The 16,221-nt window shown below is 49.8% G+C and overlaps 1 protein-coding gene across 1 annotated transcript in view; it reads left to right on the top strand.

Moving 5' to 3' along the window:
• Positions 1 to 16,221, top strand: part of Slit3 (slit guidance ligand 3) — a 593,310-nt gene that overhangs the window by 573,961 nt on the left and 3,128 nt on the right. The window contains exons 31-35 of the mRNA XM_038326237.1: positions 848 to 1,088; positions 3,210 to 3,340; positions 11,303 to 11,457; positions 13,177 to 13,462; positions 15,919 to 16,127. Of these exons, the coding sequence (XP_038182165.1) occupies positions 848 to 1,088; positions 3,210 to 3,340; positions 11,303 to 11,457; positions 13,177 to 13,462; positions 15,919 to 16,127 (1,022 nt within the window). The remainder of the gene's footprint in view (positions 1 to 847; positions 1,089 to 3,209; positions 3,341 to 11,302; positions 11,458 to 13,176; positions 13,463 to 15,918; positions 16,128 to 16,221) is intronic.

The following is a 16,221-nucleotide window of genomic DNA, read 5'->3' as shown; positions in this document are numbered from 1 at the left end:
ATAGCATGAATACAAAATATGCAGGTGAACTCTGACATAGACAGTGAGCCAAGAAGAGGCTGTGCATTCTCCCCAGCCCTCATCTGAACCTCGGGAGACAGTTCAGTGGTGTTAAGGATAGTCACAGTTGACAGGTAACAGTGCTCACTGCTCTTACAAAGGACCCAAGTTGGGTTCCCAGCACCCATGTCAGACAGTTCACAACCACTTATATCTCCAGCCCCATCAACAACTCCCAATTCTCCCTCTGTAACACTAACAACCTCACTCCAAGTTCCGTTGCTATGAGCCCAACTGTTTGAACAGTCAGGTGGTGCTGGCCTTTATGGCTGGCTCCTTTCACTTAGCACAGCGCTCTCAAGGCCCATCTCTATTGTCACAGTGTCAGAACGCCTTCTTTTGTGACGCAGAATTTCCCTGCTGGCTCTCTGTTAATTCACACAATCTGTGCCCTCTACACACTCACCTCAGTCCATTCTGATGGTTCTGAAATCTTCATCCTAATCTGAGTCAGTTTTTTTTTTAAGTTTTTCATTTATTTATTGTGTGTGTATGCACGCACATTCACACGCATACACTTATAGCTATCAAAGGGCAATCTGTGAAAGTCAATCAGTTCTCTCTTCTACCCTGGGTCCCAGGAATTGAACTCACGTCATCAGGCTTGGCAGCAAGCACTTTTACCCATTGGGCTGGGCTATTTTGCCTACACTGACTCAGCTTCTGAAAAAAAAAGAGAGAAACTGAACCGTAGAGGACCCACTTCAGCTAGAGGCAAGAATGGAGCTTCCCACTTCAGCCCTCCCCTTAACTACGTTGTCTCCTCTCTCCCCTGCCCCCTCTCCAGTGGGCTCTTCTGTGAGCATCCCCCACCCATGGTTCTGCTCCAGACCAGTCCCTGCGACCAGTATGAGTGTCAGAACGGGGCGCAGTGCATCGTGGTGCAGCAGGAACCCACTTGCCGCTGTCCCCCAGGCTTCGCTGGGCCCAGGTGCGAGAAGCTCATCACTGTGAACTTCGTAGGCAAGGACTCCTATGTGGAACTGGCCTCTGCCAAGGTCCGGCCACAGGCCAACATCTCCCTGCAGGTATGTTCTTCCCCTCCCATCTACCATCCTTGGAAGGACCACAGTGTGGCACCCCTCAGAGTAAAGCTGGGGTTTCCCAGATCCGTTAGCAAGCCTGCCCCTTCTACCAGGGGCTGGACCAGCCTAGAGCAGTCTGTAAGAAACCAGGTGAGTCTCATAGCACGCAGCGGCTCCTTGTTATCCCCTCTTCATTAAGTCACACCTGCAACTATCCTGGGCCGGACAATGGGGACCAGGATGACTGAGAAAGAGAAGCTGGGAGCTAAGGGAGCACAGAGGAGGACATACTCCTGGGAGGAATCAGGCCGGAAGAGCTAAGTGGTTCCGAAGCTTATGTGGCACGTTCCCTAAATTCTGGGGAGAGGGCTAAGGACCGGAGTGACCCAGTAAAGAACAAAGGCAGGGGAGGAGCTAGCTGAGAGAGCTGTATTTGCAAAGACCTAGGGGCAAGCAGGACACATTCCAGGAATGGAAAAGAGAATGAACCAAGTGGTTTTGTCAACACCTTAGCCCCAGGGATGCAACTGGACAGTGCAGGCCAATTCGTAGCCCAGGCACTGCTGGGTGCTGCCACGCACCAGCTCTGCAACCTTCACCAAGGTTTAATCTGGAGCTTCCACTTGAGACACTCACTCAGCACAGATCCGATCTCTGCAGCCCTACACACAGCAGGGTCTGCTCCAGATAGTGGGCCTGAAGGATACAAAAGAAGATACTCTCCCTACAGAGCCTGTCCGGTGGGCAGGAGTGTACCGTTGGCGTCCATGCTAACACAAATAGGGAGCTCTAACTTCCCCCACCCTCCTGCTTCCTTCCTTCACTCCTCCCCACCAGAACAGCCTCCAGTGCTCCAGACACCCAAATGAGCTATCAGATGTACCTGCTCCACATCCAGGCCTGTGGAGACTCAGCAGTGCGGCTTCTCCCGGCGCCTGTCTTCACCCAGGTGCCTCAGCAGCACCTGTGCGGAGCTCTTAGATTTGCCGCTACCTTGCTCAGGGGTGAAGCCCAGACAGTGGTATCGTTAACATCCCCAGACGGTTCCGAACACATCACTGTCTGCTTCATGGGATTCACTGAGTTAAGCTCTGGTCTTTAGCCTTTGTTTACAACTATTAGTAGATGATGTTCCATGCAGAGAGACAAGGGGCAGCAGGTATTTTATTGGATCGCACTGTATACCACTAGTAGGAGAGGCAGATTAGAGTTGGGGCCTCCTGGTGTGCAGTTACAGCCAGCCCGGTTTCCACCCCTGCACACTCAACCAGCCACAGATCAAAAACATTGTAAAGACATTTGCAACTGTCTTGAACATATATAGACACACTTAGCCCCTGCCAAGTATGTCCAGCCCACAGTCCTCAGGCCATGTGTAGCTAAGGACAGCTATGAATATGAGCCAGAGAAAATCGGAAACTTACTTAAAACATTATGAGATGTTATTATTTGCAATTTTTTTTCAAGATGGTTTTTTTCTGTGTAACAGAGTTCTGGCTGTCCTGGAACTTGCTCTGTAGACCAGGCCGGCCCCGAACTCACAGAGCTCTACCTGCCTCTGCCTCCCAAGTGCTAGGATTAAAGGTGTATGCCGCCACCACCTGGTTATTTGTGAACTTTTTTTATACATCTATTGCACAGTTCTCCGGCATGAATTTGTAGATGATAGGGTTACATCACAATCTCAAAAGGTTGAGCGTGACCGTAACCACTACAAATGCATTACAGCTATTACCATAGCATTTTCCCTGGGTCGGGTATTGTCATGCATCTAGAGAGGGTGGAAATCATGTGGGAGGGGAGCATGGATTCAGTGCAAATACCCTTTTATATAAGGGACTTGAGCATCCTTGAGTGGTCAGTGACTTTGACGTCTTGACGTCTTGGCACGTAATACATGCTCAATGCAGATTTGTTGAAGCAGTTTGCTCAGCTAGAATTGGTGGTATAAGCTTACCTCTTGCCTTCTGGAATAGACAGGCCAGATGGGGAAAGAGATATGGATCTGAATTCCAATCTGGTGTCGGCTCTGAGACAACCATCTGAAGAGGGTGCTGGGAGTTGGTCAGGATTGGCTGGAACTCCCGTAGGTCCTAACTCACACACCCTGGTTGCTCTCCGCAGGTGGCCACTGACAAGGACAACGGCATCCTCCTCTACAAGGGAGACAATGACCCCTTGGCGCTGGAGCTGTACCAAGGCCACGTGAGGCTGGTGTATGACAGCCCGAGCGCCCCTCCAACCACCGTGTACAGGTAAAAGACGCCGCACCCAGCCCCAGGATGCGTTCCTCCAGAGTAGACCCGGAGTGACTCTGAGGCTGCTGTCCCACACAGACGCACATGCTGCTCACAGAGTGGCAGGTGGGAGGGAGAAATGGGCTGCTGGAGGCAGAAGCAGGACCGGAAGGCAGGCCCCTGTGCGGGGATGACACCTCATTACCATAAGATAAATGGCCAGCTGGCTACTGTGCATGGAGCCAGGTGCTCCAATGGAGATGAGGCTGCTTAATGAGGTGCCCTTTTCAAAATGTCATCCTAATCTTTTATTAGTTTAAGAAAGAAAGCAGGGCGATTAGCATGCAATTCAAGAAGGGGAAATTCAGGAGCACCCAGGGAACAGGGCTGTGTTCAAGTGACTTTCAAACCATTCTGAAAGACAGTGTTTCCTAGATTTGAAATCTTTTTAACAGTCACTCTCTAGTTGGGCAGCTTACTGTAGCTGTAACAAAATACCAGAGGTGATCAACTTATAAAGAGAGAAGGTTTCTCTTGGCTCACAGTTTTAAGAGATTCCAGCCTGTGGTCATTTGGCTTCACCACTTCGACTCTCCCATCATGGTGGAAGCAGGTATTGGAGCAAGCTGCTCACCTCCTGGCAGCTGAAACACACAGAGAGAAGAGGGGACCAAAGTTCCCATGATTCCCTTCAGGCTGTGCCCCTCAGTGAGTGGAGGACATAGGCCCTACTTCTTGAAGGTTCCACCACCTCCCAGAAGCACCACAGACTCTGGGCCAAGCCTGCAACACACACACCTTTGGAGGACACCTTAGCTGCAGGCTGCACTCCCAGTTTTCTGCATGGCTGCTGTGCAGTGGTTGCCCCATGTGCCACCTTCAGCCCACACTCAGCCTCCTCACGCCCCTCGGCCGTACCTAAGTGACATCTCACGCAGACATGCCCATTCACGCTTCATGTTTTCTGCCCTTTCGTGAAGAACAGAGTGGGCAACCTCATCTGAAATAATTCTCCAGAATCACAAGCTTGATGATACTCAAAAGCTTTCCCTTGTTAGAGCATCTTAGATGGAGGGCAGTCAGTTCCTAAGCTGTGAGCATCTTAGATGGAAGGCGGTCAGTTCCTAAGCTGTGAGCATCTTAGATGGAGGGCAGTCAGTTCCTAAGCTGTGAGCATCTTAGATGGAGGGCAGTCAGTTCCTAAGCTGTGAGCATCTTAGATGGAGGGCAGTCAGTTCCTAAGCTGTGAGCATCTTAGATGGAGGGCAGTGGTCAGTTCCTAAGCTGTGAGCATCTTAGATGGAGGGCAGTCAGTTCCTAAGCTGTGAGCATCTTAGATGGAGGGCAGTGGCCAGTTCCTAAGCTGTGAGCATCTTAGATGGAGGGCAGTGGTCAGTTCCTAAGCTGTGAGCATCTTAGATGGAGGACAGTCAGTTCCTAAGCTGTGAGCATCTTAGATGGAGGACAGTCAGTTCCTAAGCTGTGTGCAAATTGCAGAACTACTTTTGGTTGCAGTCATTGCAGGTAGTAGACACTCATACCTCTACCAAATAATGATTAGAATTGAAAGTTGGTTATAATTTATGATATTTTTAAATTACCACTAGCCCTCTCAATGCCCGTCTGAGTTGCCCTTGAGTCTCATAAAACCAACAACAGAAAGAGCCTGACTGGGGAAGCCTGGGCACAGAGGAGGCCACGCTCCCCTGGGGGACTTAAGAGCTTTTCCAGTTAACTAAATCTTTTCTTCAGCTGAAACTTTGTATTGAACTTAAGACTGTTAATACACAGGGGTGGAACTGCCCTGCAGAGCTGGGAGGCACAGGCTTCTGGCTCCCCTATGTGAAAACCCAATGTGAAAACCCTTGTTATAGCCAGTATGTGTGAGCTGGTCATGGTAACAAATGCCTTTAACTCCAGTGCTCCAGAGGCCAAAGAACATGTGTGGATCTCTGTGAGTTCAGGGCCAACCTAGTCTACATAGTGGGTTCCAGGACAGCTAGGGCTGCCCTGCCTCAAAAAAAAATAAATAACAGTTTTGGTTAGAGGGTATATCTCAGTAGAAGGGTGTTTATTGAACACACAGTTCCTGAGTTTAGTCTCTCTCTGTCTCTCTCTGTCTCTGTCTCTCTGTCTCTGTCTCTCTCTGTCTCTCTGTCTCTCTCTCTCTCTCTCTCTCTCTCTCTCTCACACACACACACACACACACACACACACAGTAGAGTCAGAAATGGAAGAGAAAGAGCTATGGAGGAGGCAACAGTGACTCTCAGAGCAGAGTGTGGTCCCTGAGGTGACAACACCTCATGGTTAAAAACACAGAAATATTCATCTCTGATCCTTACCCCAGAAGTAATGGATATAAAATCTATGTTTAAGGAATCTTTCAGGTGTCTCTCAAGAATAAAAAAAAAAAATCTTTTTTGAAACAAGAGCCTGCTATATCACCCCAACTGGCCTGAAACTCACTGTGTAGACCAGTCTAGCCTCAAATTCCCTGCTTGCCTCTGCCTCGGAGTGCTGGGATTAAAGGTGCACACCATATCCAGCTTGATGCAGCAATTTCAGAAGCAGAGTTGAATGTGTAAAAGGTCCCCAGAGAAGGAGCCATTTGAGTTGGATGGTGTAGGGAGAAATGTTTATATGCAGAGAAGACAAGTAGGTGGACTGGCTTGGGACAGCGGCAGAAACAAGAGAGAGTGGCAGGGGCACCAGCCAGAGCAGAAGGCTCACAGTGGAGGCTGAAGAGAGACAAGGCCAGCCTCAGACCATAGGACACAGCAGATACCGGGTCTCCTAACATCTTTGTTTCTGAAACTGGTGCCCTTGGACCAAGTGGGAAAGACAGAGAGTAGGGAGACTGGGCCAGTGGCAGCCTGACAAACCATATGCCTGAGAGAAAGCACTTGGTGTCACTTAGAGGGGAAAGAAGTGGCCCTCCTCTCCTTCCCTGTTCGCCTTCCTTTGGCACTGATGGGTGTTTCCTAGGGCGCTGGTGAGCGTGAAACAGTACTTGGCAAATGAGCCGTGGTGTGGACTGTACAGGACGGAAGGTTAAAGACAGGCTTCCAGAAGCTGCTGGGCTCTGTGCAGAGTGAGGAGCCCTCTGGAAACACTTTGCCAAGCCGGAAACCATTGCTGCCTCCTAAAGCTGCCACCAGGGAGTTGTATGCATTTATCACGCCCACTAGGGAGATGGCATGCCCTTGGAAAGAACCAAATGATGGACGTTCAAGCAGATGATTTGGATTCTCATGCCAACCCTGGTGACAGTGTCACTGCCCTTCTGTTTGTAATCATAAGGGGCCGCAGGCTCTAGAAATCCCACATTAAAAGTGCCTTATGGGGCAGTTAACGTATATTTATATGCATATCATCCACATAGTCTAAAGGCAATTTTAGAGAACATAAGTATTCTTAATAATATATGTTTTGATTACAACCTATCACATGAGGTCATGTGTGGAATTTTCTGCTTGTGACATCATGTTAGTGCTCAAATTTTTCATGTTTTGGGAGTCTTTTGCTTTATGTTTTTTAGATATAGGAATGCCCAACCTGTGAGTATCTTTTACTCACTGTCTTGGTAAACACTAATTAGTTCCCAGGGCCAAATGTAGGGGACGCAAGATCAAATACCCCACACAGAGAAGAAGGCACACATGTTGACAGACAGTGGCTACACACACAGAATGTGGCAGGCCTCCCTGGAGGCTCCCTTGCGTACTGAGGGAACACTTCTGAAGAAGGAGTAAATGATTCCTACTTGGAAGATAATGGAGGACTCCCAGGGGAAAGGAGGCTAACTTACCACTAAGAGGTGTTTGATGCCCTCTGTGAATGCCATGCTGGCAGAGACTGTCGTTCACGACTGGTTCTCTGTGAACTGACAGGAGCTGAGGGAGCAGCTCCTCAGAGTCATTGCAGTGACTTCTTGCCTCCTAGAAACTATGTCAGCCTTGAATAAAAGCCAAGAAACCAAACCAGAGCTGGCCTAGCATAGGAGTTGGCAGTCTACAAATTTCTGTCCCTAAGGTCCCCACGAACAAGCCTCAAGGAACTGTGAGCAGCCAGGGCCTCTGCAGACTTTCCGTTCCTGGAGCAGGTAAATTCTGGGGCCTCCCGTCTGCCCATCCCTTGCTCAGCTCAGGTCCCTAGCAGTCATAAGGCGTAAAGAAGCATGTCAGGATTCTACTGCAGGCCACAGGGCAAGCAGGCAGCAAGCCCGTCTGGGGCTTTCCTGCCCCCAGAAGAGGCCAGGCCTTCAGTATGGAGACTTACCATAGTCTCTTGCCCACAGGGCCAGGGACCTGTGGGAAGGGTCAGCTAACTGGAACTCCCATGGCCACTTGTGAGGAAAGGGCTTTAGATTACCAAGAGAAACCAAATATTCAGGTTTTAGGGGCATGTCTTGGTTTTTGTCTTTTAAGGCCTGCCCTTCAAAACTCCACGCATGTGTCAGCTTTGCTAAGCAGAGCACACACCCCTCACAGTGTGCATACATCACCACCCACCCATTCACGGCCAGGGTCTTTGTCCCATTTGTTCCTGAACCACTGGACAGCATCACTCTTGTTTGAGGGATGGGAAGCCTGGTTGCTTAGAGGGAGCCCAGGATGGGAAGAGCTTGGCCTTAGACACAGGCCAGGTTTCCATTAAATCCACCCTCCCACTGTGGCGGCTGCAGGCCGCAGTATGAGGATGCAGGAGTCAGTTGCTAGAGAGGAGTCTGTAAACCCAGCTGCTTGCCTAAAGAAATCTCAAGCCTTTGTTCCTGCAGGGCTCTGCCGCCACCTATTGGTCACTCTTGGCATCCACGAAAAATGACCACCTGATGATCTTTTTCCCACAGTGGCCTAGAGTCCCATAGCTGGAAGACAGGAACTTAAGTCCTGACTTCACTATTTCCACTTGAGGCACCTAGGCAATAAGTCTCCTGTTCCCAAATGAGGAAAGATGTGCCTGCCTGTGGTCTTGTTAGGGGTAAATGAAGGTTTTCAGTTTCTGCCCTTACCCATAGCCCACCCGCTGCCGCTATTAAAAGCAAAAGAGAGGGTCAAAAGCATTTGCTGCTCCTGCGGAAGACCCAGATTCAGCTCCCAGCGCCCGTATCATGCAGATCACAACCACCTGTAACTCTGGTTCTAGGACAGTCGTTCTCAACCTCTGGGTCACGACCCCTTTGGGGGAGTCAAATGGCCCTTTCACAGCGGTCACCTAAGACCATCCTGCATATCAGATATGTATGCTACAATTCATAACAGTAGCAAAATGACAGTTGTGAAGTAGCAATGGAATAGTTTTATGTTGCATGAGGAACTGTATTAAAGGGTCATAGTGTTAGGAAGGTTGAGGACCACTGCTCTAGGAGATCCAGCATCCTCTTCCGGCTTCTGAAAGCTCCAGGTATGCACGTGGCACGCACACACACACACACACACACACACACACACACACACACACACACATTCAGGCACTCACATGTACACATAAAATATAAGCACATCTTTACACATAGACCAGAACTCTGTGGGCCCCTCTGGCAATACCTGTAACCATAGTGAAAGACCCCCAGTGTAGGGAGACTCTCACTCAAGTCTCAGGATAACACGACCTCCCCAGTAACTCAAGAGAGACCATCCTTGCTGCAATCACATGAGGTTTAATGATGAGATGAGACGGGAACCAGTGCACTGGGGCCGAGACTCATAACCCACACAGGGGAAGAGTTCGACCCCAAGTGGCCAGGAGAAGGAGTTTTTAAGGGGAGAAACCACAGCCCAGTGCCCAGTGATCCAAAAGGGGCAGGGAGGGCGTAGAAAATTCCAAAAATACCAGTGATGATCACAAGGGGGGCAACTCCCTGCCTCTCAAGATCACTCTCAGGGTCATAATCAGCTAGTTCCTGAAACACAGTATTCCAAAATACCAAAGATAATCACAAGGGGGAAACTCCGTTTCTCAAGATTACAATCTAACTTTATCTTCAGCTAGTTCCTGAAACATAGTCACTGAACCTGCTAATCCTAGATTTCTGATTCTTCTCTTCCTGCTTAGATTTTTGGCTATTTTCTTCCTGCTTGGGGGGGGGGTGGGGGGAAACCTGGATTTATCCAGGGCTTTCTTTGGGGAGACCTGGATTTATCCAAGTTTTCCAATAGCAGCCCTAGACAGGCTCCCTCTAGTCAGCCTCCAGAAGCCTCAGTACTGCTACCACTTAGGGTTGTGTGACCCCAGTGAACAATAAGGAAGACTTTCAGGTCTCTTGTCACCCTTGAAATCCCTAATGATCTCCCCAGGAGCCTGATCACAGGGTTTGCCAGTATGGTTCCTGAGGTGCTGTCCACCTAATTTTGACAGGGTCTCTCACTGGCCTGAACTGACACCCCCCGTCCCCGTGCTGGGATGGCCAGTGTGCGGCACTGCACCTGGCTTTTTCTGTGTGTTCTAGGGACCAGACTAGCACTTCACTGACCCAGCCCCCCTTTAATAGTATAAACATCACCAATAATTGTACATCCTCCCAGTAATTGATCACTCAATGACTGTGGCAGGTTATTCTCCCTTTTTGAGGACACTGAGACAGGATTCTGTGTAGGCCATTCTGGCCAGCAATGAGAGGATGGAGAATGGCTGTGTCTCTGGTCACACAGCCAGCCTGTCCTCTGCCTACTATTTCCCTCACTCTATGAAATGCCATAGTCATTGCAACTGTCCCTGCTGCCTGTAAAGTCAGTGAGAATCTCAAGAAGGTTTCAAGGAGAGAAGAATCTCCTGTCTGCCGCCCACACATTAGCCATTGAGACAGATCTAGCAACTCTGCGGTGAGCCCCGTTTTTCACGTCTCCAGACTCCTGTCACCTCCCACTGTTCCCTCCCAGCCCCTGCCAAGGGTGGAGTCCTGGAAGGAACAGAACTTCAGAATCAGAAGTTTTGCCTATAAACCCTATCTCTGGCATGTATTAGCTGGATGACCTCAGACAGGTCACTTAACCTCGCTAGGACTCAGTGTCATTGTTTGCAAAGTGGGTTGTCTAGAACCCACTTCACAGAATTATCAGATAATATAAGTGAGTGATTTAGCACTATACATGACCCATGATCGTAAGTCCCTGCTCTATCACATATTAGCTGGGGGAGGGGAATAGACAGCTCCGTTTCCCTAAGCTTTCATGTCTGTAGTTCTGGAACAAGGATAGACTCGTGTTGGCATAACATGAGACCCTCTTTCCTCGGATGTGGCCTGCTCTGACCTGGTGGCTATACAACGGATTTAGGTGGAACAAAGACAAATTACCAGTATCTTAACCAAGAGAGAGTTTGTTTCATACATGCTAGGGGAAGAAAATGACACCATACTGGAATATTTTCTCCCAGATGTTTCCCAGAGCAAAGCTAACTCCTCCGTGAGGTTGACGGAGGAAAGGGGGCTTTGGAAGGGGCCGCATCTTCAGTGAGGTGGTGTGCAAATAGCACCAGCCTGAGGTGATGGGCTAGGGATAGCTTGGCCCCTGTGTGAAAGACCAGAGCAGGACCTGGGGATCTACTGCAGTGCCTCTAGGCTGGCTTGGTGCAGGGAGCAGAAACCTGCTACAAGGGCTGTCACTGGGGCCACTGCTCATTGAACACAAAGAGTCGGCGTGAACGTTAACTGTTCACACAGGACTCTGTGTTGATGTGAGAAAACAGCCCTGTCCTCAGGAGACACCCCCGAGGGATCTAGAGGTCAAGGGTCATGACGTGCATCTCTTACCCTTACATGGCTCTGAGAAAGAGTGGAGGTGGGGGCCAAATGCAAGTAATTGAAGAGCCTGGGCAAAAAGGTCTTTTCTGGTTGTTTTTTTTTTTTTTTTCAAACTTGCAGTTGTTTCCGAATGGAGACTAGAGCAGAATGCACGCAGTACAAATCCAAACTTCAGCCCCGTGCCTGGCCAAGAACCACGCCTCACCTCTGGCTCTTTCCCTTTCTCTCCTGTGCAGTGTGGAGACGGTGAATGATGGTCAGTTTCACAGTGTGGAGCTGGTAATGCTGAACCAGACCTTGAACCTGGTGGTAGACAAAGGAGCCCCCAAGAGCCTGGGGAAGCTCCAGAAGCAGCCAGCAGTGGGCATCAACAGCCCCCTCTATCTTGGAGGTAACTCTCCCCCACCCTCCGTCACCACCTTGCCCCCACCCTACCCACCTTTCCGACTTCCTGCTTCTGCACTGACACCCCGACCTGATGCCAGGGGTCTCCCTGATGTCTTCTTGCCCCCTACTGCCAAGGTCAGTCAGAGGAGACTTCCTGGAGGAAGTGATAGCAAAACTGGTGGCTGAAAGGGTGGCCAGGCGCTAGCCCAGCCATGGGGACCGACTCTGAACAGATGCTGGCGAAGGGAAAAGGGTGGGCCTCTGTGGGAATAGCAGGTGTGCAGGGAGGGGAGGAGATGGAAGGGTGTCCGGGCTCTGCTACAGTTTAAGCTTCAGGGCAGTACCCCTCTGGCCTGCCACCTCTTGGACGTGACAAGAAGCATCACCACACTGAGGTCAAGCTTGTAACATGGCCAAATGGCAAACCACCACAAGCTGCCTAGACCAGAAATGAAGCCCCTGGGCTGGTGGGTCGTGAAGAATTATTATATGTAGAAAAGAAAAACTAACATCAGAGCGGGCGCAGGGGTTCAGATTGGGACACGGGCAGAATGCTACCCTAGTGAGGGTCAGCGACACCCTGGGTTGTACCTAAAGACACATATGTTCACACAGCCACCGAAGCGGTTTGTTCAAGGCTGAGTCCTAAGACTCGGGTTTCCCCTGCCATGGGCTGGCCTGGACCCAGGGACTTGCAATGTGAGCAGGCCATCCAGATGCAGGGGACACAGAGTACTCCTGGCCCAGACCCATCTCAGGACAGAATCTCCACAAGGAAGACCCTCCCTCCCCTGCGCCTGCTCCGCTGTGGCCTCAACAAAACTGGGTATTTTTCCCAGCCAGCATGGGGCCTAGATAGGAATTAGCATGGAAGGGGGGAAAGTAAAAGCTTTATTTTATTTTATTTTATTTTATTTCTGAGACAGGGTCTCACATAGCCAGGCTGGCCTCAGACTTCATTTCTAACCAAGGATAACCTTGAACTTCTAATACTCCTGCCTCTACCTACTGAGTGCTGGGATTACAGGCATGTGCTGTCATGCCCAGTATATGCAATGCTAGGGATTGAACCTGGGACTGTGTATATGCTTAGCATTCACAGCAGCTAAACCATAGGCCCAATAGTAAGAGGAGAGGGAAAACACAGACCAGACATCACCAAAACCAGAGTCAGGCCTTTACCCAGTAGTCTGACTCAAAGGGTAGCAAATAGTCTGGAAACCTTGTACCCCCGATCTTCACTGATGAAAGCTGCTCCCCCACCTACATCTTCTCTCCCGAAATGCAGCTCCTTTTCTGTGAACTTTCAAACAAGAATGAGAGTAAGGGGCACCTCAACCCAGTGGGGACAGCAGGGTGGCCAAGTGTTCCTCTACCCACACCACACCTAAGGGATGGGCCTCAGTTAAGCCAATGGGACTGTGTGGCAGTCGGTGATAGGTCCTCTCATTTCTCCTCTGAAAGTTCACAACACAGACTTCTTGGGGACTTTTTTTTTCTGAGATTAAATACTGGTTATAAGTTGAGTTTTAACAACACTAGAGCAAGGACTTGTCCCTGTGAGGAGAAGACCCGGTCTCTGACCTGTTAGCTCATTTTGAACAGCAGAGGCCCAGAGCTATGAACACTATGAACACTTACTGTGTGTGTTCTCACTTTGAAGGTTAAGGGGGTGGGGTAGGCCAAGGGGGTGTCTTCAGCCTGTCCCCATTTCCTCCCGCAGGCATCCCCACCTCCACGGGCCTCTCAGCCTTGCGCCAGGGTGCAGACAGGCCACTGGGCGGCTTCCACGGCTGTATCCATGAAGTGCGCATCAACAACGAACTGCAGGATTTCAAGGCCCTCCCGCCTCAGTCCCTTGGGGTCTCTCCAGGCTGCAAGTCCTGCACTGTGTGTCGACATGGCCTGTGTCGCTCTGTGGAGAAGGACAATGTCGTGTGTGAGTGCCACCCAGGATGGACCGGTCCGCTGTGTGATCAGGAAGCGCGTGACCCCTGCCTTGGTCACAGGTGAGTGTCCTAAGGGCACTAGGTTCTCAGCTCACAAGCTGCCCTGCCCACATGGAAGGACTGAGCACTGGTGGATGCTGGGGGAATTGTGGTCCTACCGTGGCTAGCACAACTGCTTAAAATGCCAGGAAGTGAGGCTCCTGCATCTAAGCAGCAGGCCCGGCTTCAAAGCATGAGCATGAGGGGGACTTTCTCAAAATATCTGTCTCTACCAGGCAGCCCTTAGGACCTGAGAAAGCATTGCTAGACTCTGCACTGCCCCTGTGTGATCAGAAAAGCCTCTCGGGAGAGACATAAAGCCCCAAACACAGCCCAACAAATAGAAGACGGACGGATTCCAGTTCCTGCGTCTGCATAACAGGGCACATCTGAATCACGTTCAATGGTTCAGCTCTTCATTATTCATTCATGTGTTTATTGAGGGCCTACTACGTGCAGGGCCTTGTACTCAGTGCAAGAGACCCCAGTATTCTAGAAACTGCCGTTGACAAGATATAAGACCAGGCTGGAGAGTGGTAATTTGGCTGGCTGGACAAGTTGAGGAATAATAGTCTTGATCAAGAAGGAAGGAGTACTGTAGAGGCCCAAACTTCCCGTTACTTGTGATATGTGCGCCTGGAATTAGCATGGATCCTGACGTGAATGTCATCAGTAGACTCAGCAACGTGTCATGATTGAAAATGCAGGCTCTGAGAGCTAGAGAGGTGGCTGCCCCCCAGCCTGATGACCTGAGTTCAGTCCCCAGGACCCACACAACGGAAGGCAAGATACCTCCCACAAGCTGTCTCCTGACCCCCACAACCATGCTGTGGCATGTGCACACAGAGAGAAATAAATAGACGAATAAGTCAAAGCAATATTTTAAAAAGAGCTGGGAGCTCAAGAGATGGCTCCATGGTTCTTCCCAAGGACCCCAGGTTCAAGTTCCAGAACCCATGTGACAGTTCACAGCCATCTGTAACTCCTGTTCCAGAGGATCCCACACTGTTTTCTGACCTTTGTGGGCACTAGGCACACACATGGCGCGCATATATGCATGCAGGCAAAATATCCACATACATAAAAATGAATAAATCTTTTTAAATATTCGAAGAGGAAAAAGAGAGATGGCTTAGTGGTTAAGAGCACTTGCTGCTCTTGCAGAAGACCTGGGTCCACCCAGGCACCTACATGGTGACTCACAACCATCTGTAACTCCAGTTCCAGAAGGTTCAGTGCCCTCTTCTGGTGTCCACAGGCACCAGGCACATACACATGTGCAGGCAAAACTATCATATACATAAAATAAATACCTCAAAAAATTTAATTACAAAATGCAGACTTTACCATTCATCCATCCTTCTCTCTGGGAGATGGGCAGCAGGCTAGTTCATAGGAGGGGCTATCACGGAATGAGGAGTGACCACTTCACATAGTACCTGATACACGGCACGTGCCATCTGCTGACATGTTAAGTATCTCCTGTCCAAAATGTCTGACACTAGAAACATTCACGTTTGGGGTATCTTTTCACATTTTGAATTATGTACATCCACCTCTGAGATATTTGGGGGATGAGAACCAAGTGCATACACAGAGTCCATTTCTATTTCATAGACCCCCTCATACACAAGATCTAATAGTTCTCTATGATCTGTTCTATGTGTCTGTGTTTTATCAGCGGCCACTGATGGAGGTCAGGTGTAGGATTTCTCCCCTGGACTCCATGCTGATGGTTAAAATGTTTTAGATTTGGGGACATTCTGAGTGAGGGTTGTTCAACCTCTAGTAGTAGAAATGGTAGTAAGAGCATTTACTCTTTAAATTGAGGGAGGATTAGAATATTGACAGAGACCAACAAAATGACTCAGAAGGTAGAGGAGCTTTGCTGCTAAGCCTAACAACCTGAGTTCAAGCCCCAGGACCCACATGGTAGAAGAGAACGTACTGTAACAAGTTGTTCTCTGACCTAGGTGTGTGTCCATATGCCCACATGTGCACTGGTGCTTGCACGCATACACACAATAACATGTAATATTTGAAATTGTCTTTGCCATATGCGGTGATGTATATCTTTAATCCCAGCACTTGGGAGACAAAAACAGGCGGGTCTCTGTGAATTTGAGACCAGCCTGGCCTACACAATGAGACCCTGTTTCAAAAGAAACAAAAATAATTATTTCTTAATGTCGACGGCAAGCTTAAAGTGTGTTGGGTAATAAATTGACACGGAAGACTTCGATGTCTCTGTAGGAAACAGTAGATCTGCATCTGTCTGCTCAGAGCTGGTGGTGGATATTCGCTAGGGCACATGGGCTTCCAGTTGCATGGGATTTGCATGAAAAGAGGTGTTTAGATGCTGGACTGAAGCAGGACCGTACCCAGCACAAGGTCCCACAGCTCTGTCCTCTGGGTGGAAGGACAAAGGAGCCGCTAGTGACACTGACTCTGGTCTCGGCCTCTCCCTCTGCCCCCAGCTGCAACCATGGGAAATGTGTGGCAACTGGCAGCACATACATGTGCCAGTGTGCAGAGGGCTATGAGGGAGCCTTGTGTGACCACAAGAACGACTCTGCCAACGCCTGCTCAGCCTTCAAGTGCCACCATGGGCAATGCCACATCTCAGATCGAGGGGAGCCCTACTGCCTGTGCCAGCCTGGCTTCAGTGGCAACCACTGTGAGCAAGGTGAGTCTGCTGTCCTTGTGGGATGGAGGGCCTGCAAAAGAAACAGGGGTCGAAGGAGCTGATTTTTCTCCAGACGAACCATCAGATAGCAAGG

Source organism: Arvicola amphibius, chromosome 4 (genome assembly GCF_903992535.2).
Source record: "Arvicola amphibius chromosome 4, mArvAmp1.2, whole genome shotgun sequence".
Taxonomy (NCBI): domain Eukaryota; kingdom Metazoa; phylum Chordata; class Mammalia; order Rodentia; family Cricetidae; genus Arvicola; species Arvicola amphibius.
This window is presented reverse-complemented; position numbering and strand designations above follow the sequence as displayed.